We start from the raw sequence: 20,663 nt of genomic DNA on the forward strand, positions 1-20,663 counted from the left end.
TAAGCCTCAGTTTTCTTTTTAACTTGTTTTACCAGTCCCTCTGCTTGTCCCTAGGTGTATACTCTTTTGATTGATTTCATTTAGGTCAAGTCATCAGCTGCTACCTGCAGTGATGATTCTCCAAACTAGAGCTATGTAACTTGCTGCTGTTTTCTTTCATTAAGAACTGTATCATTCTGAACTACCTAGAAGAGTCTGTGAAAGTTTTGGCATAAGTTTTGTTTAATTGACTTAATCGAGTTCCTCCATTGGTCCTCTTTGTTTTTCACTGTAGGGTCTCCCTTGGAAATCTTATCCATCTTCATAGCTTTAGTTATCATTTTTAGGCAGATGATTACCAAACTTGCATCTTGAACACCGTTTAATACTTTGTTTGCTGCCTTATTCTGTTGGGTGAATTTTTACAGATTATTGTGTTAGATCAAATATTAGACCATATTTCCTAAATATTGGTCTAATTAGACCAATTAGACCAATATTTAGGAAATGTCAAACAAGTGAGTTAGTCCAAATATCTTTACTCTCGTTCTGAAAAGCAACTCTTCGCATTGGCGTTATTTTATTGGCTTTTTCTTTATTCATATGTTCATTACACATTTGAGAGAAGGCTTCAGAGAGGAGTTGATGATTGGTGATATCTTCTTACAGGATGAGTAGAGTTTTACTAGGTTGACAAGGTTACTGGAGCATTTTAGAAGAGATTGCACATGTGAATGGGTCTGGCACATCATTCCGGGTGGGTATGATGTGGCAAATGACAGAAAATGACTCTGGAAAGTTAGAAAGGTATCATATTGGACATGTAAGACCTTGAATGTCAATCCATGGAAGTTGAATTTTTCCTGTTGGTAGTAGGGAACCTATATATTAGGGCTGGTTCCTAGCATGGAGTATATGACTAATAATTTTTTTTTTCTCTGGTTGGTAGAAGGATATATGGAAACCATTCTCATAGGAGAAGACTGCGGTTATGTTTCTGTGCCACCTTATTTCGGTCACTACTATGTTTTCTGTTTCTGCACATTCACAAGAGTTCTTGAATCAAAAAAAAGCTTGGGAAACATTGAATTAAGCACCTCCAGGCAAAGAAAAACATTAAAATATGACTACACTGAACTAAATTTTCGTCAACAGACTTTTTTTCTACTGTTGTTTAAGGAAGAATATCCTAAGCCTGAATTTCAAAGATAATTGCAATTAGATGAGCTTCAGAAGACATCTGGTAGTATATGCCTTTCCTCTGTGTCCTGTGCAAATGCTTGTCTTATTTTTATTATTTAAGAAGAGGAAAGTGCCCATCACCTTTGTGAAATGTTCTTGATAATCTAAGTGCACTTGAAGAAGAAAGTGCTTATTAACTTGAGTTGGTGCCTGGCCACCATTAGGAGTCGTAAGTTAGTTTCCAGTTTTAGGCAATTTTTCCAGTTTTGGGCAAGATCTCGGACTGTATTTTAGACTAGTAATAAAGCATACTTAATTTTACTGGGCTTGTATATCCAGCACCCAGTTTGGGTCGTGGCAAAAGGCATAGTGCCAATTAATTGTAATTCCAACTTTTCGAACCCTTGAAGGATTTTCAGAGACTTTTAGCTGCCAGATAAACATTAAGCCCAGACCTCTCAAACCTTTTTCAGTAGTAGAGAATAGGTATCATCTCTATTGACACTCTACCATTTTTCTTCTCACTTCTTCCCTTTGTTTTTGCTTTCTTTGTTTGCCTCTTGTTTCTTGGCCTTTGGGTGCCACCACGCACTGTGTACTTATACTGTTAGTGTAACACGTATGGATAGTGACACTGAGTCTCTCTGCTTATGAGTGGGGTTTGTTGGAATTCTGCTCAGTTCTAAAAGCGTTTCACTTAGTATTTAAAGAAATTGATTTAATTCTTTCTCATATAATAGCAGGTGTGCTCTTATTTTTAAGGTAAAAAATCAAGTTGTTACAATAGCCCAGAATTTAGTAAATATTTTCTGAAAAGGTAGTAGTAGTACTGTGAAATTGAGCAGTGTACCCTGTGAGTCACTACTGATAATATGATATTTTATATAAATATAACATTTAAAATTTTCAGAATGCTTTTTGTATGTGAGAACTGAGTTGACCTTTAAACACTTAGAAACTTAGGGAGAAAAATACATGTCCTGTTATCATAAAAATGTACAAATTCAAGTTTTGAAAGAATAACTTGCTCGTGGTTTGATGAATTTAGTTTCTATGGTATAATTAGGTCTAAAAGACCAGTTTCATGATATTCTTGTGCTCCTTCTTGGTGTGAAAGAACAGGGTGATTGTAATACATATTATATTGTTCCTCAGAAGCCTCATAAATATGATTTTGAACCAGATATTCTTCTTGATTCTCTGCCAAAGTTCAGTATACTTTAAATATACTGAGTGTCCTCAGAAATAATTAGAAAGGTGTTGGTATGTAAAAAATATAAGTCCTAAAAATATGTCTTAGTCAGTAGAAACCTACCACATCTTTAAAAATATAACAGTTCTAGTGCATCTTTACTTGCAACTCTGTAAATAATTTTAGATATAAAAAAAGCACTAATTAATTTTTTATGGCTTAGAGGTTTGCTGTGGCAGGAATGTGTTTAATGTTTTAATAGTATTTCACATCTAGAATTTTATGTCTGTATTAATCAAGGTGTGCTTTCTCTAACAGGAGAATGTACTCATCACCTCCCACCCGTGAAAGCCCCTATTCAAACAAAGAAGAAAACAACAAAGCATTGTTTTCTTTGTGGAAAGAAAACTGGACTGGCTACTAGCTACGAATGCAGGCAGGTTGGCTAGCTGAAAAGCTGAGATGCTTTTTTTGTGGTGACCCAGTGTGGGGATACAATACAAAATGTTCTTTAAATTGCCTATCCGTAACATCATTAAGATGATGTTCAAATAGCAGACCCAGCTGAACTCCTTATTGGCTGAAGTAAAGAGCAAGTAGATAGCTTATGTGTTTCCAAAGTCATGAGATCCTCCCCTGCCCTTTAAAGTAGGATATATAAACCAATGGAAGTGTACTTTCTTTGTCTTATGATAGATATACTTGGTTTCTCTTTGACTGTAGCTTGGAAGAACCCCTTCTCCAAGATTCTATTTAATTTAATTTATTTATTTGGCCGCTCTGAGTGGCATGCAGGATGCAGGATCTTAATTCCCCAACCAGGGATTGAACCCTTGCCCCCTGCAGTGGAAGCATGGAGTCCTAACCACTGGACCACCAGGGAATTCCTGATTCTATTTTAAATTAAACAAAAAAGGACTAAATTTAACATTAATGTACTATAAATTATGATTATATGGTACAGTTTTCAAAACAGATGAATAATATGTTTATAAAAATAATTAATTTTTTCCTACCCATAATTATTTCTTTCATTAGCATTGCTAATATGTTTCAAGGATGGTGTCTGCCCTTAGGTTGAGGCCAGGCATTAAACAAAGCTGCTGCTTTTTAGAGTGTATTCTGTTCAAATGGAAACAGCTTATCTTGTTGCTAGAAGTACTTTAAAATCCTTTCATGGCATAGTTAGGTTTTACATAATTTAATTTTCTTATGAGACTGAATTTCTCAGAAATTCAGAGTTCTCCCAGGTTTACTAGATAGAAGAGGAAGTGGTAGATATATTTATTGTTTTTTGCAGTTTTACTGCTTCCTAGAGGTCAACAGCCTGTTTCACTCCAGAAGAGATTCTTTATTATAAAGTCTCATATTCATAGACAATTAACTGGTTTTTTTGGGGGGTGCTTGTGCTTGTTTATGAGTAGAAGGGAAATGTCAGCCCTGCAATTCTAAAGAGAACTAAAGGGCTCCTGCTGGACTACGTGAAATCAAGCTTTGATCTCCCAAAGAGATGAGGTTCTTGTAGAAATGTGACTATTCACATAAACTTTTTTTGTGCTTTAGATGTGGAAACAACTTCTGTGCATCTCATCGCTATGCAGAAACTCACAGCTGCACCTATGATTACAAGAGTGCAGGGAGGAGATACTTACAGGAGGCAAATCCTGTGGTTAACGCACCAAAACTTCCAAAAATCTAACTCTTGCTCTGCACCTGTTCTGCCCGAGGAATCGTATTACAATGACAGAAGAAATATTGTTTAGACTGCATTATTTTTGTTCGACTCCAAAAGATTTGCCAAGTAACAAAAGCATATAATGCATACTGTTGGAGAACGAGAATGCTACTGTATTTGACATCTTTATTTTGGTAAATCAAAAGTTTTAAAAGTAGTTTTAAAAACTTTAAACTATAATGATTTAGCTTTGTTATTACATGTCATGTGTTAAGTATTTTATATTTGATACTGCAATTTTACTAGACAAGTCTTCAAAAGATGCACTTTAGGAAGTTAACATTGACTGTGTAACCAGCTTCCATGTCGTACAGAAATGAGCCTTCATGTAATGGCTCTACTCAAATCGACAATTTTTTTTGTGGGGGTGGGGGGGGTGGGGTTTTAAAACAAATATCCCATACGTGAAAGTTTATTGAGTTTACTGTCAAGTTCCTTTTTATTTCAAGCTTTTTGTAAAAAAAGAACATTTGGTTTTCCAGTGTGGTTTTAACACATATATTTCTTCCATATTCAGACTGGCATTCAGATATGTATCCATTCTATAAAACACATCATGTTAATCATAGTATATATTTCTTAAAATACTACTTTTTGAGTGGTAGTTTTAAAATAGATGATGCCCCACTTGTTGCCATTAAATACAGAACCCAACTTTTCACTTTTTGAAGAATGGCTATACTGAAAACAAAATCTCACAGCTTGGTTTGTTTTTCTTATGTTGAGTGCTATTACCAGGAGAAATTCAAATAAATATTCAATTTCATTATGATTTTGATTATTTGATTATTTACAATAATTTTCTTTTATAAATACTTTAAAATAAAACCATTTAATTAAATAAATCAGTAATTTATTCTACTTGGAAAAAATGACTGTCAGTATAAAAGAACGCTTTTAAGGTGTAAGGGCACTGCTCCCCAAATGTAGCTAATATAACATTCCAGCTTTGGGGAGGCCACTTGCTTTATGGAAGCTTAGTTGAATCTGATGCTGAACCCTGGTAAATAGCTGGCAGGCAACCCAAGTAGACTCTGCAACTCTAGTCCAACCCAAGTGGGATCTGCACTGGTACCAGAAGGCTAATTTAGGTGCTCCACAGGGCCACAGGGCCTCTTTCTCCATGCAAGGCTGAATGAATGAAGAGTTCCGTTACCCTTCCTCTGCTTCCTATAAGAGATTAAATGTTGAGCAGAGAAAGATGCCTTCATCTCTCTGAAGGCATGCTCCTCCAGAGCAAGAAGGAAATACATTTACAAAAGGGAAAGGTGAGAAATTAGTGGAGTAGTGATGCAATTAGGGGTTGATAGCTTACTTTTTAAGGGGGGCTATATAGGCTAATGAAAAATATTTCCATCTGTGTTGAGCAGTTCAGCTTTTACTCTATTACATGGATAGGCTGCTGAAAAATGGGCCAAGACCTATTTATTCTATAGATAAATATGGATGCTTAGGACATGTTTGGTATATGCTTAGTGCACTATGCTTTATAAACCAAGACCATGTAGAAATAAGTCTTGTTTTAAGTTTACAAAAGATTTTGGTCAAAGTTGAGTCTTTTTTTTTTTTTTTTTTTTTTTTTGCGGTACGCGGGCCTCTCACTGCTGTGGCCTCTCCGGTTGCGGAGCACAGGCTCCGGACGCGCAGGCTCAGCGGCCATGGCTCACGGGCCCAGCCGCTCCGGTGGGCACTGGTTTTAGAGGGATTGATCAGAACTGAACTACGTTTTTTCTCATGGACATTTAGAGTATCAGAAATTTTCAATCGACTTTTTTAGAGTTAAGCAGGTTTTAACAGGTGAAAATGCATTTTTAGTAACTAGTGTTCTTATAAATTATGCCTAAATAACTTTTCCAGTATAACAAGTTATCTACAAGAAGTACCTGGGGCATTGATCTTTCCTTTGTCATTGCTCGTTTGAAAAAATATGAGAAAAATATTTTTAAATGTAAGTGGTTTCATTTGAAGGGACCCTTATCAACATAAGTAAGATAGTAAATAGAACTTTTTTTGCAGTACGCAGGCCTCTCACTGTCATGGCCTCTCCCGTTGCGGAGCACAGGCTCCGGACGCGCAGGCTCAGCGGCCATGGCTCACATGGCCTAGCCGCTCCGCGGCATGTGGGATCTTCCCGGACCGGGGCACGAACCCGTGTCCCCTGGATCGGCAGGCGGACTCTCAACCACTGCGCCACCAGGGAAGCCCTCTAATTTCTAAGTCACTGAGAAATAAACCAGTTTAATTCAAGAAATTATATATATATATATCTTTTTTTAAAACACCTTTATTGGAGTGTAATTGCTTTACAATGGTGTGTTAGTTTCTGCTGTATAACAAAAGGAATCAGCTATACACATACATATATCCCCTGGGAGGCATTTCTTTATGCCTTAAATTCTTACAGGGAAGTGATCATAATTTTTTAGAGACTTCAGATCTATCCTTGCATTGCTAGTAATTAGCAGAATGCCTTGCATATAGGCACTGGTTAAACATTAGTTAAATGAGTTAATTTTATTGGACAGCTTACCATGACAAAAAATGAAGGCATTTATATTGTTTTATATAACTAAACTAACTTTATATAATAAAATCTAGTTTCTGGATTTTTTTAAACAGTAAGCATTTAGTTTTAGCAACACTAAAAGTCTGAAAAATTTTAACTTTTACCTACATGAAATATTTTCAAGTTTAGTGAATTTTAATCATTCTAATATGGGAATTTTAAATACTAAGATATTTTAAAATTTTATCAGTGTTGTAACTTGTGGAGGTATTTAATTATAAAAAAGAAGACAGGAATTAATTTTCTGATATATGTTTCATACAGTTTTATGCCATCATGATAGATAATTCAGTCCTGTATGTAGCAGTGTTTCCCAAATTATGACCCCTATACCACTCCTGGAACATGAGATGATTTTAAGTGATACATGGATGAACATTTTTTAATAATTATATATTGTATCAGAAAAAAATGTAACTCTAAGTAACTTAAGTTGAAAATAAAATAAATTGATATAGGTTAAAAAAACATTGAAAATTGCCAAGCAAGGGTACATAAAACAAAAATCATAAAAGTTGACGCGAATGACAAATTTAGGAAAGAAGGTATGATGTTCTCATTTTTCTTTGAAAATTATGTTAAACTTTCAAAGTGATTGATGAAAGTAAATTACATAGTTTTAGAAAAACTATAGGGCTTCCCTGGTGGCGCAGTGGTTGAGAGTCCGCCTGCCGATGCAGGGGACACGGGTTCGTGTCCCGGTCTGGGAGGATCGCACATGCCGTGGAGCGGCTAGGCCCTTGAGCCATGGCCGCTGAGCCTGCGCGTCCGGAGCCTGTGCTCCGCAACGGGAAAGGCCACAACAGTGAGAGGCCCGCGTACCGCAAAAACAAAACAAAAAGAAAAACTATAAAGGATGAAAAATGAAAGTAAAAATGTCACCGTATACCTCCCCCAATCTCTTTTAATAATTTCTATTTTAGTTTTTCTGGTAGTTACCGTCATAACAGTAGCCAATATAGACATTATTTTTTGATGCCCCATTATTACAGGTAAGGAATTTAGCATGATAACACATTACTTCAAGACTGTACTTCCCAGTTTTTTAGTGTGTTAGTCTGCTCATGCTGCCATAACACAAAATACCACAGACTGGGTGGCTTAAACAGAGAAAACTGTGAGAACAGAAATTAAACAACAGAAATTAATTTTCTCACAGTTTTGGAGGCTAGAAGTCCCAGATCAAGGGATCCAGCAGTGTGGATTTCTGGTAAGATCTCTCTTCCTGGCTTTCAGAGAGCTGCTCTCTCTCTGTCCTCACATGGTCTTTCCTCAGTGTACACACACGGAACTTTGATGTCTCTTCTTACAAAGACATTAATACCATGGGATCAGGGCCTCTCTCTAATGACCTCATTTAATCTTAATTACTTCCTTACTCCAAATACAGCCACGCTGGGGGTTAGGGCTTCAACATATGAATTTGGAGGAGACACATATTTAGTCCAAAATGATTAGTTATTTTTAGTTACAGTAGTTATTTCAAATTCACTCGCTCCTCTGCAGTTACCCTAGTCCATGTTACCATAGCTTTCACTTGAGCTATTGCAATAACTTCCTAACTGGGCTCCTTAAATTAGTTCTATGTCCTTCATAACCCATTGTCTACTCTTAACTGTAGTGTGCTTGCAGAACCAAAAAATTGAGCACAGCGATGCTCACAATGTATCAGTGACTTCTTGTGTTCTTAGAATAAAGACCCAAATCCTTAACCCTTCTTACTAGTAAGGCTCCTGTGGTCTGGCCCCCATCTACTTCTCCAGCCTCATATTGTACTGTTTACCCATGCTTTCTGGGATTTGCCCACACTAACTTTTCGTTTTCCCTTGTTAACACCCACTCTTTATTCAGATGCCAACTCCATCATTACTTCCTGAAGGATGCAAACCTCTGTGTAACTATTGCCCATGCTAAGAAATAAGAAACATTGCCAGTACCCCAGAACTCATTCCTGCCTCCTACCCTTTCCCAGTCACTACCACCATCCTTCCATGCTGTGATAGTCATTTTCTTGCACTTTTTAATGGTTTTACCATCTAAGCATGTATCCCTGCAGTTTTGCTTTACAAAAACAAAAGCCTTTACCTAGTGGAATTGTATGGCATGTATTCTTTATCTGGCTTTTTTCATTCAGTGATTATGAGACTTATTTGTGTCGCATGTAGTTGTACTTAATTTTTATCGAAGTATTCTTCTATATAACTGTGCCACAATTTATGTTTCCATTTACCGCTGATACACATTTGGGTTGTTTCTAGCCTTGAGTATTATATACAGTGCTGCTATGAACATTTGTGCACATGTCTCCTGGAGCACATGTATACACATTTCTTTTGAGTGTACACCTAAGAGCAGAATTGCTGGATCATGGATGATTATTGTGTTCGTTCAACCTATTAGATGATATCAATAAATTTTCCAAAGTGGATTTTACCAGCTTATCTCTACTCATAGCAGTTTGAGAGTCCTCTGTTTCACATGCTTACCAGTACTTACTATCTCTAGTCATTCCAGTGATTGGTTTTTGTTTACTTCTCACATGTTCCTGCTTGTCTCAGCCAGCCTCCCCACCAGCTCTAAGTTACCTTTCTTTGCAGCTTTAGGGATGAGGGGTGGAGTACAATCCCAGCTTTGGAGGGGAGAGGGTCTCCCTTGAATGATATTGAGCCTTGACTTCTGTCTCCCTGGCCCTGTGAGTCATGGTTTGGCATATACACTTAGTATAGACAGGATTTCAGTGCTCTGCCTACCTCTTTGGATGCATGCTTTCACTTAGATTTTAGCCCAGTGATTCTCAAAAATCTTGACAGTTCTTTGATTCTTTAAGAATATATACATTTAAAATTTTTGTCCAGCAGTTTCACCCAGAGGAGTGGCTCAAATAACCTAGTCAGCTTTATTTCTGTAAACTGAAACTTTTTAGTTGAATTTTTTCAATTCATTTTCTTGGATTATTTCGCAGTGTTAATCTCTTTCTTTTGTGTTACTGATCTTTTTCAAATACTTGATGATTTTGTACATGGCTATGAAGAATGTGACTGCTTAGTGTGGGTAGGGGCCAAGGATAAAAGTGGAAGTATTGCTTAATTTACGTGTGCTTGGTGATTGTGCTTCGTCAGGTAATCCTCTTTTGGAAACTCATTCATTCAAATATTTACCGAGTGCCTCCCATGTGCAAGTAATTATAATTAGTTGTTTGGAATATAGGTGAACTTGACAGGTGGAGTTTACATTGCAATACAGACAGACTTTAAACAACTAACCATGTCATTATTTAATTATAGTTTTGATAAATATTATAAAGGAAAAAAATGACATGCATATATGCAACAGAAGCATCTGATCTAGTCCAGTACTCTTTAAGTTGAAACCTCTCAGAGTAACAAGTGATAATTAGCTAGGAAAAGGGGTTAACGATGAGGGAAAGACCTAGGAGAAAAGAAAAAATATATATATATTCTCATAAAGACTTTTTTCCTAGTTGGGCTTTACCTCTTTATTCAGGAAGGGATGCCCTGATCAGAGACTTTATCCTATATGTAATTGACCAGAACACTATTATAAGGGCAGCTAGGAGATCAAGGTTTTAGCTTTTCCATTATAGCAGTTTCAAGCAAGGAAGAAAGAGGCTGGAAATGGAGACTGGGTCAGCTACCTACAGTTTCTGTTACAAAAGAATGATTAGATTCCAAAAGGGATGAGAAGTTAAGGTTTGTTGGGGGTAGAAGCAAAATATAACGGACAAAATCCTAATGAAAAGAATTCAGGGACACTAGATCAGCCCAAAAGCTATATCCAATCTGCTTAAGAAGAGAATCAAACATTTTATTATATACAAAGAAAAAAGAATAAGGTTGAGATTTTAGTCTATATAGTATTTCTTTGTTATAATCACATCCTTAATATATAAACATATTCAGTCTTATTTTTCAAAAACCAATGTTTACCAATAGAAATACTTAAAGTAAACATTTAAAACAAAAGACATTAAGGGAAGAAAAGTTCATAAAGGATGGAAGGAGTGCTAATAGACTTAAGTCATAAAAAGAAAAAGTTACAGGTAAGATCAAAAAATAAAAAAAAGTCCAACACCTTGCTGTAGAGGAAATACCTGAAGTAGAAAGATACAGGCAAATTTTAGTTTACTTTTTTACTTTTAGCTCATTTCTTCTTATTGCTTAATAATATTTAATTCGGGACTTCCCTGGCTGTCCAGTGGTTAAGACTCCGTGCTTGCACTGCAGGGGGCGTGGGTTTGATCTCTGGTCGGGGAACTAAGATCCCACATGCTGCATGGCGTGGCCCCCCCCCCAAAAAAAATTAATTGTATGGATATCTTTCATTGCTGTGTCAGCTGAGAGGGCCTAGAAGCAATAACATCCTAGTAGCAATGAGTACACCTAGCACCCAGATCTTGGTTTCTAATACCATAAAGGACAATACCATACTTCCTTAGAGAAATGGCTGATCTAGGACTGGGACAGGAAATATGACTTCTTGTAGTGCCAGAAAGAAAGGGAGTGCTGAAAAAAGAAAGCCCACACCAAAAACCTACAATAATGATGGGGTATGTCAAAGGGACACAGTAGTCAAAAGAAAGAACTCCCAGTAGCCAAACCTGGAACACTTTGAGCAATAAAATAAAGTAGTATTGGATTATAATTCAAAGTACAAGTGTCCATGAGTCTATACTTACATAAACAATAAATTTTAAAATGATTGAGAAGAGATATCTCTTAGAATTCAGAAGAATTCTGTAGATAGTCCTCCCTCAAGGAGGTGGGTATAACTCCCCATTCTGTAACTGTGAACTGTGCTTAGTGACTTCCTTCCAATGCGTATAGTATGGAAAGGGGGAAAAAGAGTGACTTTACAATGGAGAAACCTGACAAACACTACGTCAGCCAGGTGATCAAGGTCAAACATCAACAATGATGCATCATGTTGATAGAATGAACCCTTGATTAGATGTAGTGAGAATGGCACTTGACCTCTGTGATCTTCCTGTCAAAAACCCACAGCCCCTGGGACTTCCCTGGCAGTCTAGTGCTTAAGACTTCGCCTTTTGATGCAGGGGGCGCGGATTTGATCCCTGGTTGGGGAACTAAGATCCCACATGCCACACACTGTGGCCAAAAATTTAAAAAAAGAAAAGGAAAAAAAACTAAGGAAATCTGAATCAAGCATAGACTTTAATATACCATACTAATATAAAGTATTAACAGGGGAAATTGGGTGTGGGATGTATGGGAACTCTTTTGAAAATTTTATGTAAATCAAACTATTCTAAAAAATAGTTTATTAAAAAAACTTTAAAAAAATATGTGCAAAAAGAAGTGGACTAGACTAGCTAGTATGTGCCTTAACATCCATTGTGGATATAACAGGACAAGTCAACAGTGAAAAACAAGATGAATTTAACATTTTTGTAGACAATAAAATGGGACAAATAGAGAATATATGTTTTCTCAAGTATTTGATTCTTTTGGGGGCAAGAAATCCATGTAAAATATAAAAAGTAGACATTTTAAACAGTACATTCTTAGACGTATTCTATTGTAAAATGCTGTCATTAAAGTGTTTAACAATAATGGAAAACTAAAAAATTCTTTACACATATTTAAAAATCCTAGAAAGTATTATTTTATATACCAACTTTCATAAATAGTACTTATTAAAATTTGTACAGCACAGTCAAAGCTGTAACTTACCAGAAAATAGTGCTATATTCTTTATTCCAGAAATAAGGTAGAAATGTCTATGTTACAAAGAAAGAGAAAAACTATAACTAATCTAAAACTTGGGAAAAGAACTCAGAGAACCAAAGGAAAAGAGAAAATGGAAATCAGGAAAAGAAAAGAAAGTGAATACTGGAAATTGAATAAAATTGCACTTATTCCACAATGTTTCAGCCAAATTTATATCAACATTACCTTAAGAAAGAAAAGTAAATTAGTAAAATTAGAAATGAAAAGGGAAGTTTAATTCAGAAAAATCTGAAAAATATTATGGAAAGTTAGCAAAATGAGTAGAGCCTCAGAGATTTTCTTGGAAAAAATTTCATTTAAATACAGTATTCAGTCATTCGATAAGTATTAATTGAGCATCTACTAGGTATCAGGCACTATTCTAAATGCTGTGAACATAGTGTTGAACTAAATATCCCTGCTTTCATTATGTGCTTATATTCTAGAGAAGGGAAACAATAAAAATAAATATGCCAGATGGAGTATTGGTGTTAGGATGTATTCGTTTACTAGGGCTGCCATAACAAAGTACCACAGACTGGGTGGCTTAAACAAGTTTATATTCTCACAGTTCTAGAAGCTAAAAGTCTGAGATCAAGGAGTTGGCAGGATGGTTTCCTCTGAGGCCTCTCTCTTTGGCTTGCAGACAGCTGCCTTCTCCCTGTGTCTTCACATGATCTTCCCTCTATGGGCATCTGTGTCCTAATCTCCTCTTCTTATGAGGACACTGGGCATAATGGATTAGGGCCCACCTGAATGCCCTTATTTTACCTTAACTACCTTTTTAAAGGGCCCATCTTCAATACAGTCACATTCTGAGGTACTGGGACTTAGGACTTAAACATATAAATTTTAAAGAGACATAATTCAGACTATAACAGAAGTTATGTTAAAATGTGGTAACACATTAACCCCCAAAGCTCAGTGGTTTAACACGAAGTTTATTCTTCACCCTTGCAAAATTCAGTGAGCCAGGCAACTTTTCAGGGCAACTACCTGATAAGGTAACTCAGTGATTCAGACTGTTTTCTGTTGTGTGGTTTGCCAGTGCCACATGTGGTCTCTGAGATTGCTGCAGCAGGGGAAGAGAGAGCTGGAGGGTTGCATGGTGGCTCCAATATGCTCTTGCCTAGAAGTGTAGAAGCACCCTTCTGCTCACAGCCCATTGGTCAGAGCTGGGCATATGGCCCTACCTAATTGCAAGAGTTATAGGGGTGGGGAATGGATATTTCATGAGCTGTAAATGTCTCTGCCACAGCTGGTAATAAGTGCTAAAACAAAAACCAAGCAGAGTAGGGTGACAGATATGAGTGTTGTTTTAAAAAGGGTGGTCAAATACAGCCACTATGAGAAAGTTAACATTTAAGTAAAGTCACATAGGCAGTGAAGAAATGGGGGAAAGTGTTCTTTGCCTGAGGTAATGAAGAAATAGCAGAGAGGCCTGGTGGCTGGAGCAAAGCAAGTGAGGGAGATGACAGGAAATAAAGGGCTATGTCATGGAGGACTTTATAGGCAAGAACTTTGGACTTTATTCTGAACTGGGAAAATATTGGGGGTTTCTATAATGGGATTTAAGTTTTGAAAAATCATGCTGGTGATCGCGTAGAAAAAAGACTAAGAGGCAGGATGGAAGTCAGGAAACAGAAAGGTATAGCAGTCGTCCATGTGGGGAATCACCGGGCTGGGGCCGGAACTGGGCTGGGATGTTGTACTCTCCTGGATGATTTTCACCCCCCCTCCCCAAACCACCAGCAACATCTCTCCCCCTCCTCACTCTCAGCTTATTTTATTAAACTATGAATAACTGGAAAAGAAATTCCACCTGCATCAAACAAGTCTACCAAGCTATCTGTATCTGCCTGCTCGCAACCCTTGTTCACCTATCTACAGACGATCCCTCCAGCCTACCTGAGGATTTTCTTTATACGACTGTCACTCTCTTCTGCATCGATCTTTTCTTATCACTGGACCATTTCTCTTAGCGTATAAATATTTAAACAGAGAACCTTAACGCCCACATCTCTTACCTGCTGTTGTCCCATTTCCCTGCTCCTCTTTACAGCAAAAAGAAATACATCTACTTGCTGTCACCATTTACTATCTCTAAAATCAAGCTTGAAAAAAATAAATTAAAAAAATCAAGCTTGTATCCCCACCACTTTGTCTTAATTGCTCTGTTCTCAAGCTCTCAATGATCTGTAAACTGCCAAATCCAAAGGTCAATTTTCATTTTACTCAACTTCTCAGGACCAATGACACATGCATTTTCTTCTCCCTGAAACATTTTCTTTCTTTCCTCTTTAAGACTCCTCTGTTTTGTTTCTCCTCTTACCTCTGGCTGCTCCTAAATTTCCTTTGCTTATCTTCTAATCTCTAAAGTCTAATCTCCATATGACTAGCCTTTGGATCTCTCTTTTATTCCCTAGCAAGTGCAATTAATGTCCTAGGTCAGCGACTTTTGGTGATTTTCAAACTGTAGGGCAGAACCAGTATTCAGTTTAAAAAATCAATTGAGTTGAGAGCAGACGTTTTAAAAAACTGAACAGAATAAAGTGGAAGAGAAAGGGAAGGTAAATTTGCTTCTTGAAACTTTTAAGTTATATATTGATCAATACATGTATTTGGTCAGTATGGAAAATGTATTTTGTATTCTGGGTTGATGTCAGAAGGTATCAAAGTTAGTGCTCTGTGTGAGCTCATCCAATCCTGTGGCTTTTAATCCAATGACCAATCAATTTTTATCTCTATATGTCTCCCCAGAATTCCAGTGAGTCCTGGCTCACCCTAGTATTGCCTCCAGAGTACTGCCTAACCCACAGATCCTTCTGGATCTACAAAAGTTCTTTGCCACTTCCTACCGAAGGATGGCAGGATTCCACATGCACGGATCAGCCAACTTTCTTTGCTTCCCAGATAAGGAATACCAATGGAGGATACTGTTCCTGCCTTCATGGAACATCTGTTGCCAGAGGCAGCAGAAAAGGTCAACCAGGTCGTGGCAACTGGCCTTGTAACCTATTTTCCATAGTAAAAGATGAATATTGCCAAAGATCCATCACTATATTTTGTACTCTTTGTAGTGCTGCATTCTAGGTGTGTTATAGAAATGAAGAGGATATTTGACCTTGTCCTATTGACCTGGAGGATATTTTGAGTCCACTGTTTTGACCCTGTCAATGTGCTCATAGATAGCTAAGTATGCAAAGTGATCGGAAATGTATGGTGGAATGTGATTACCCAATAGATCACACCAAGACAGCATAACAACTGGCATATTTGCAGGTATTTGCTCCCAATTCACTCATGAATTTAGTAAGATATAATACAAATTATTTATTACACAGCTTATAATGAATATTATGGGAGAAATTGTCAGTGGCTGAGACTTTACTTCTGCAAAGTTTGATCTAGGAAAACTACACTTGGTAGAAGTAGTCACTACAAACAAAGTGACAGCTATAATCAGGAAAGTTTGATGTGGACAAAGGCTTAATGCCAAATCAAATATTTACTTAGATATGTTTGTATTTACATATACAAAGACTAATCATGGAAATGATAAAATATAATTTAAAATAAAAATTGGAAGTCCCAGAAGCCCTCTTCACAGCCTTTCTATGATGGGGGGACAGTAGGCTGTGGACCTTTATTCACATTAGGGAGCAAAAGTAAACAAAAGTGTTCGTTAAGGCAAATCAAACCATTATTGCTTATTCCTCTGCTCTCCCTTTGTTTTCTAGCTTTGGGTAAAGAAGTATTTTCCATTTTTCTTTTCAAGTTCAACATCATAATGCCGGACCGAATTCCCTCCCCCTTCTAAAACAAGAATGATACATGCGGTTAGGCTCAGGGGTCACTTAAGGACGAAGCCGCTCGTGGGTCTTTCCTCTTCCTCGCCCAGGTTGATCAGGGCGCGCCGGCTGTCGACTCTGCACAGCAGCCCATGAGGTGGGAGAGCAGAAAGACCGCGCCGACGCCGCCGTCCGCCCCCAGAGCGCCGTCGTCGCTGGGCAACGCCTCTGCCCCACCCCGGTCGAGCACGTGACGTGTGCGTCATGTGACAGACCAGTCGGCGTCCGCCCGCGGAGGGTTGTAAACAGGCTTAGCGGTGGCCGAGCTGCAGCCTTGCCGAGTCGCAGCCTTGCCGAGTCCGCGTCTCCGGCATGCCCGAGGCGGGCGGGGGTTTCCCCGCCGCGAGCTCAGCGCCCACCTGAGGTAACTCCTGCGGCCTCGGGTCCGGCGTACCCCGCGCCGCGCGGAGCCGCCGCTGCTGGCCGCCGTCGAGGCCGGCCGAGCCCCCGGCCCCGGCAGGGGGTGTGGCTGCCCGTTGTGCGGTCCGCGACAGGTGGGCGGGTCGGGGGCGGCCGTCGAGGCCCGGGCCTCGCACCGCCCTGGGCCGGGGCCCAGGCGCCTAGCCGGCCGAAAGTCGGCAGCGACCCCGGGCCGTGAGCTCCTCCGCCCTGGTTTTCGAGGCTGCCCTTGGGCCGGGCCGAGCCGGGGGCCGCAGGAGCCATCGGGCGCTGAGGGCCCGGGGCTGCCAGCGTGGAGTCCCAGTTGAAGTCCTGCCCCCGACGGGCTGTGAGACCTTGGGCAAGTCAGCCCTCCCCTTGGCCTGAGTTTCCACATCTGTAAAATGAAAGGATGGACTAGGTGATTTCTGAGGATCTTACCCTTCCGACGTGTGTGATCTCGAGAGAGGCCTGTATACATTGGAAGCTGCCAGAGGGAAAGCATAGGTAGATATTTTGTCTTTTAATTGCTGAGTTTCTGTTTGACTTTCAGTTTTTCACCTGACACGATTTGGATTCTCGTTCACTACGGTGAAGTTTTTAATAGAAAACTTAGAGAAAGTCATAATGGTTTATGTTACTTTTTTTCTCCCCCCAGGCTTTTAAAAATGCAACGGAACCTTTTTTCTTAAAACCTTGTTTGGAAGCCGAATTTGTCAAAATCAGAATCTTTATCTGCCATACTGTCTTCCTCCCCCCTCCCCGGCTCCCATACCCCAGAGAACTAGGTTTGGGAGAAAAGGAGGTCCTGTTTTATGTAGTGAGTGAACATAAACAGAATCTGAGGTGATGGTGTGCTAGGCAAAAAGATTATCAGGAGGATTTTTTTTTTTTTTAAGAGAAATACATAGTTTCCTCATTTGTTGTTTTTGAAGACTAGAGTTGGTAAGTTTACTAGAACTCACAGTTTGATATTAAAAGAGGATAAACAGAATCTGAGGTGATGGTGTGCTAGGCAAAAAGATTATCAGGAGGATTTTTTTTTTTTTTTAAGAGAAATACATAGTTTCCTCATTTGTTGTTTTTGAAGACTAGAGTTGGTAAGTTTACTAGAACTCACAGTTTGATATTAAAAGAGGAAAACCTTATCCTTTGACAGCTTGTCTGCTTGGTGCTTCTGTGAGGTGTGTGAAAATCACAGGTCGAGTGGACCATGAGTGGAACCCAAGGTGACCTAGTGGAATATGTTTTCTCTTTTGAAAGCAAACTGACTTCCTTGATCTTTGGTTTAGGTAAGTCACTTCCCTTCTTGGGGTCACAGTTTCTGCTACAAAGTGAGGAAATTGGATTGATTTTGGCTTCCCTTAGGGTTGCCAGATAAAATGCAGGGACACCCAGTTAAATTTGAATTTTAGTAAACAGTGAATAAGTTTTTAGTATAAAGCATGCTTTACTAAAAAGTCATTGTTTATCTGAAATTTAACTGGGCCGACTGTATTTTTATTTGCTAAATCTGGCAGCCCTAGCTCCAACATTATTGTCTTCTTTGAATTAGTTCCAGGAAGATATTATAGATGCATAGACGGGAGTGAATTCATTAAACCAGTCAAGACCCTTTGTTTGTTATCAGTAGCAGTGTCTAGTTCTTGAATAACAGCTCTGTTTCACTTTGGTCCCTCCCGCCCCCCCTCCATGTAGCAGTTCCTTTTTTGCTATAATCACATAATGTTTAGGTTTATACTCTTGGTGGTAAACAATTTAAATAACTGAAAGAAAAAAAAGTTGCCAAAATTTCTAAAAGTACCAAATTTGAGTCATGAAATGGCATATACTATTGTTTTTTCTAGAAAAGATACTTTACAATCCTACTTATTCTTTAGTTATCTGATTGACTCAAGACATTTTCTAAAGCAGTGGACTGTTCTGATGGTAAATAATCCTACAGGAGGATCTTAGGCGTTTTGCTATGTCCACCTGTGAGAATGGAAATGACCAGTGTATGCACTATAAACATTTAGTTTTAACTATTTATCAATTTTGTCTTTGCTATATTTTGAAGATTTTCGATGTTGAAATTTTTTTCAGGGAGTGTAATTTTTTTTTTTTTGCGGTACGCGGGCCTCTCACTGTTGTGGCCTCTCCCATTGCAGAGCACAGGCTCCGGACACGCAGGCCCAGCGGCCATGGCTCACGGGCCCAGCCGCTCTGCGGCATGTGGGATCTTACCAGACCGGGGCACGAACCCGTGTCCCCTGCGTCGGCAGGCGGACTCCCAACCACTGCGCCACCAGGGAAGCCCGGGGAGTGTAATTTTTAATTCTTCATTTTTGAGGATTTTTTAAAAAAATTAGGCCTGATTTAGTTTCTTTGATCAACTCACTCTGAAATCCCTGAATTTTCTAATTCATGTATTCATTTAACAGTCAACAAAAACAAAAAACCTGAGTGCTGCCTTTGAGCCAGGCTGATGTGATCAGTGTTGTAGTTCTTCAGGTGCTTATTCTGATAGAGGAGTTAAATCACATGCAATCCGGGGATAATGTGATGAGGGTCTTGAAGTGATACCAAGTGCTACGGAAATTGAGAGGAGGATTAGTGCCCATCTGGTCGTTAGATTGAATGGCAGAACTTCCTGGAGGGGGTGGTATTTAATCCAGGTCATGGGGGTTAAGGTGGGATTAGGAAGACAGGCTTAAAGAAAGGTGGGAAGATGCAGGAAGGGGCAGGGGAATCCATCTTCTCAGTTCTACAAAGCATACACTTCATTGGATTGAAAATAGTTGACAATATTGTTTACATGTAGTTTTTTTTTGTTTTTTTTTTTTTGTTTTTCAGTTGTTTCACTGTTGTGGCGTCTCCCGTTGCGGAGCACAGGCTCCGGACGCGCAGGCTCAGCGGCCATGGCCCACGGTCCCAGCCGCTCCGCGGCATGTGGGATCCTCCCAGACTGGGGCACAAACCCGCATCCCCTGCATCGTTAGGCAGACTCTCAACCACTGCGCCACCAGGGAAGCCCTACATGTAGTTTTTGATTCACTGTGAATGTGAGCCTGAATTCTCTAGTCTTGCTGCTCAGCTCCTACGGGAGACCTTTTCTCTGGGCCATTCCGTTTCTCCAGAGAATCATCTGTTCTCCCCCTGTGTATTAGTCTTGCTTTTCAAGGTGTATTCCGTAGACTGTTCACATTGGTATCATCTTGGTGCTTGTTAGAGATGTAGAATCTCAGGCCACATCCCAGGTGTGCCTCAGAACAAGATGATTTATATGCACAAAAAATTTTGAAAGCACTGGACTGTGCTGTGCTATGGCAACAGCACAATAGCAACAACAAAATATTTTTGTCATGCAAAGTCTAACACAAGTTGGATGTAACTCCTCCATCTGTAGCTATGCCATCTGGCTTCCAAGATGGCAGTGGAAGAGCTGGAGGATCTCAATGAATGGTTTTAAAGGCCAGGCCTGGAAGTGGCTAACATTACTCTCACCATATTATATTGGTCGGGAATCAGTCACGTTACCTCTAACATAATTGCAAGGGAGGCTGGAAAATGTATTCTTCTAATTTGCCCAGGAACAGGGACCAGTATAGTGGATAAGTAGCATTGACTCTGCCTCAGTTGGCCATTCTGGTCCCCAGACTGTTTCATTCTCCCTCCCACATGTAGGGCATGCTGACCCCCTGTACAACCAGTCATTGCCTTAGTTCAAAGCACAGGCATACCTTGGAGATATTGTGGGTTCAGTTCTAGACCAACACAATAAAGCAAATATTGAGATAAAGCAAGTCACAATTTTTTTGGTTTCCCAGTGCACATAAAAGTTATGTTTATGCTATACTGTAATCTGTTAAGTGTGCAGTAGCACTATGTCTGAAAAAGGCAATGTACATACCTTAATTTAAAAATACTCTATCAGGGGCTTCCCCGGTGGCGCAGTGGTTGAGAGTCCTCCTGCCGATGCAGGGGGACACAGGTTCGTGCTCTGGTCCGGGAAGATCCCACATGCCGCGGAGCGGCTGGGCCCGTGAGCCAT

General features: G+C 39.3%; 1 protein-coding gene across 3 annotated transcripts in view; it reads left to right on the forward strand.

Annotated features, from left to right (window-relative positions):
- The window catches only part of ZFAND4 (zinc finger AN1-type containing 4), a 201,238-nt gene that overhangs the window by 97,219 nt on the left and 83,356 nt on the right, over positions 1-20,663 (forward strand). For 2 of the 3 annotated variants that reach the window (XM_028481303.2, XM_028481305.2), the window contains exons 9-10: positions 2,672-2,789; positions 3,917-4,222. In XM_028481303.2, the coding sequence (XP_028337104.1) occupies positions 2,672-2,789; positions 3,917-4,052 (254 nt within the window). In that variant the 3' untranslated portion in view covers positions 4,053-4,222. Of the gene's footprint in view, positions 1-2,671; positions 2,790-3,916; positions 4,223-15,161; positions 15,481-20,663 lie in introns of those variants that run through there. The other variant, XM_055080935.1, reaches the window with a different exon arrangement.

This window comes from Physeter macrocephalus, chromosome 20 (assembly GCF_002837175.3).
Source record: "Physeter macrocephalus isolate SW-GA chromosome 20, ASM283717v5, whole genome shotgun sequence".
Classification (NCBI taxonomy): domain Eukaryota; kingdom Metazoa; phylum Chordata; class Mammalia; order Artiodactyla; family Physeteridae; genus Physeter; species Physeter macrocephalus.